At 64.4% G+C, this 2,568-nt stretch overlaps 1 protein-coding gene across 1 annotated transcript; it reads left to right on the top strand.

Annotated features, from left to right (window-relative positions):
- The first annotated feature begins 1,310 nt into the window (after nt 1-1,310).
- PRR18 (proline rich 18) lies at nt 1,311-2,120 on the top strand. The gene is made up of 2 exons (XM_050709823.1): nt 1,311-1,790; nt 1,953-2,120. Exons 1-2 carry the CDS (start codon nt 1,311-1,313, stop codon nt 2,118-2,120), a joined length of 648 nt encoding a protein of 215 aa, XP_050565780.1.
- Nucleotides 2,121-2,568: the final 448 nt, after the last annotated feature.

The following is a 2,568-nucleotide window of genomic DNA, read 5'->3' as shown; positions in this document are numbered from 1 at the left end:
CTATTTTTTTTATTTAAGAACCCGCTATAGAGGGTTGAAAACTTCAGCACTGCAGCTGAATAAGTATGAAAATATGTAAAAAGTGGGGGAGTACGTAGATGACTACACAAATTCGGTTAGACTTGTGGAAGTGACTTTAAAGCTTCTTTGTGTTAGTATTTAGACAAACGACTTATTCTGACTTAAATTCCACAAATACGGAAGGGATTTGAAAAGATGTGAGCTGCAGTGTCAAGAAGAGGGGGAGAGAGCTGTCACTTAGTATTCAGGGCTCAGACAAAATAGACGAATTGCAGTGCATTCCTGTCAAATCTCAGTGTATGTTGTACAAAATAACTTTTGGGAAGCTGTATAAAAGATGACAGCAGAATTTCGCAGTGAAGCTGCCAGCCAAGTCCCACCTTAATGGGTTAGTGCCAGTAAAGCACCAGTGACATCTTCCCTGCTGGTGATGGGAAGATGCTGATGACATCTTCTTGGGGCTGGGCAGCCAGACCAGTGGTTGGGCAGACAGCAGCACCTGTCCGGTGGTGCCCCTTACAAGTTGTGGTTGTTGGTGGACCCTGGGATGAAGCTGCTGCTGCTTTGGGCTTGCAGCTGCTTGCAGCTTGCCCTGAAGCTGAGCTAGGATGTGCTCAGGTAGTTACAGCGGCCATTGTGGAAATGGCTGTCCGGTACAGTGTCTGTTTTCCTACATGGGCAGCAACTGTAGGTGACCCCAAGGAGATCCCAGTGTGCTGGGGGGACTTTGGGGCTGGCAAGTTGTTTGCAGCAGAGTTTGTTGCCCATCACCTACCAGTTCCTGTACAGGATCGTCTTTGCTGTGATCTTTAATTAGCACTGTATCAGTCATGCAGATCTCATTTACGCACTCATACATAAAGCTAACAGTTATCACTTAACGGTTTGTATTGCACTACCCCAACAGAAGGGGTTCAGGAATTAGACAAGATCCACGTACTGTTGTGCTTTTATAGACGCTCTAGTGGTGCCGTTCATCATCTGCTCCCGTATTAGCTACCCCTAACCATTTGCTTCATTCAGCTGCATGCGGCGCTGTGCTCCCCCAGCAGCGCTCCTCTCTTTGTTCCCGCAGTCAGTGTGCCCAGGGCTCGCAGACGGGTGGCTGCGCGGTGCCCGTGAGCGGGGCTCGGGCTCGCTGTGTGCCCGCCGAGGGGAGCGGCCGGGCCCTTCCCAGCCGCGGGGCGGTAGGAGGGGTGTTCCCGGGGCGGGCAGGGGGCGGGTTGCCGAGGGGCCGGGCGGCGGCTGGCGGCGCGCACCGAGCCCAGAGCCGCGCCGGTGCCGGGGCCATGGGGCTGCAGCCGCGGCGCGCAGCGGGGCCCTGCCCGCGGGCTGGGCGGGCCGCGGCCCTCACCGGGGCCGCCTGGGCCCGCGGGGAGGAGCCGGAGGCAGCGCCCGGCCGCGCCGCGTCCCTGCCGCCCGCCCGGCCCGGCCCCGCCGCCGCCGCCGCCTCCCCGGTGGCCGTGAGGGCGCAGCCCAAGAAGCCGCCGGCGGCGAGCGCCAGGAAGGCGGCGGCGAGGCCGGCCGAGGAGAAGAAGGCGCGGGGGGCGCCCCCGGAGCGGGCGGGCGCCGCGGCCGGCTCCTGGCCTTGCCCCTCCGGGCAGCGGCGGCCGGCGGCGGAGCGGGAGCGGGGGGCGCGGCCCCAGCCCCAGCCCCAGCCCCAGCCGCGGCCGGTGGCGGCGGGTCCCGGCGGCCGGCCCTGCGAGAAGAGCCCCGGCGGGGCGGCGGCGCTGCGGCTGTCGCTGAGCCTGCCGCCAGAGGCCGTGCGGGTGCTGCAGCGCCGCGGCCTGGAGCGGCAGCGGGGGCAGCCCGGAGCCTCCGCCACCGGCGGCCGGGCGGCGGCGGGCACGGGCGCGGCGCGGCGCGGGGCGCGGGCGGGGGGCGGCGGCGGCGAGCTGCGGGCGCTGCTGAAGATCTCCCTGCTCAACGAGCGGCACCGCTACGACGACGAGGAGTACGAGGAGGACGACGAGGGGGCGGCGGCGGTGGACGAGGGGCTGGTGCGGAAATGCACCGAGTGGCTGCGCGGCGTGGAGAGCGCGGCCGGCCGCGACCGCGGGGACCGGCTGGACAGCCTGCCGCACCTCGGCGCCCTCTGAGCCCCGCACCCCCCAGGGGCGGCACGGCGGCCAGACGAGGGACAAAGCAGCGGACCCGGTGCCGGGAGCGAGCCGAGCCCCCCCGCCCTCCCCCTGCCCTTTTTCTAAGCCTCTCGACTCCTTTGTAAGACGCGCGGGGTGCTTTTGTATATTTGTACAGAGCGGTGCATTTGTATTTATTGGAATAAACCAGGTCTTTCGTGCCGCAGTGGCTCCGTAACCGTGGGGCGGGCGGGGATGGGGGCGAGGGGCTGCTGTGGGCAGGGGGAGACGAGGAGGAGGAGGAGGAGGAAGGAGGAAGGGCGGCGGTGTGGCCGGGAATGGCACGGCTCCTGCAGTGGTGGGTCGGAGGGTGTGTAGCCGTGTGCGACTGGCCGTGGGAGATGCGCCACCTTGTAGCTTGGTTGCACAAAGCAGTAGCGTATCACATTTGTAAGGTATTTCGTTT

Source organism: Cygnus atratus, chromosome 3 (assembly GCF_013377495.2).
Source record: "Cygnus atratus isolate AKBS03 ecotype Queensland, Australia chromosome 3, CAtr_DNAZoo_HiC_assembly, whole genome shotgun sequence".
In the NCBI taxonomy this organism is placed as follows: Eukaryota; Metazoa; Chordata; class Aves; order Anseriformes; family Anatidae; genus Cygnus; species Cygnus atratus.
This window is presented reverse-complemented; position numbering and strand designations above follow the sequence as displayed.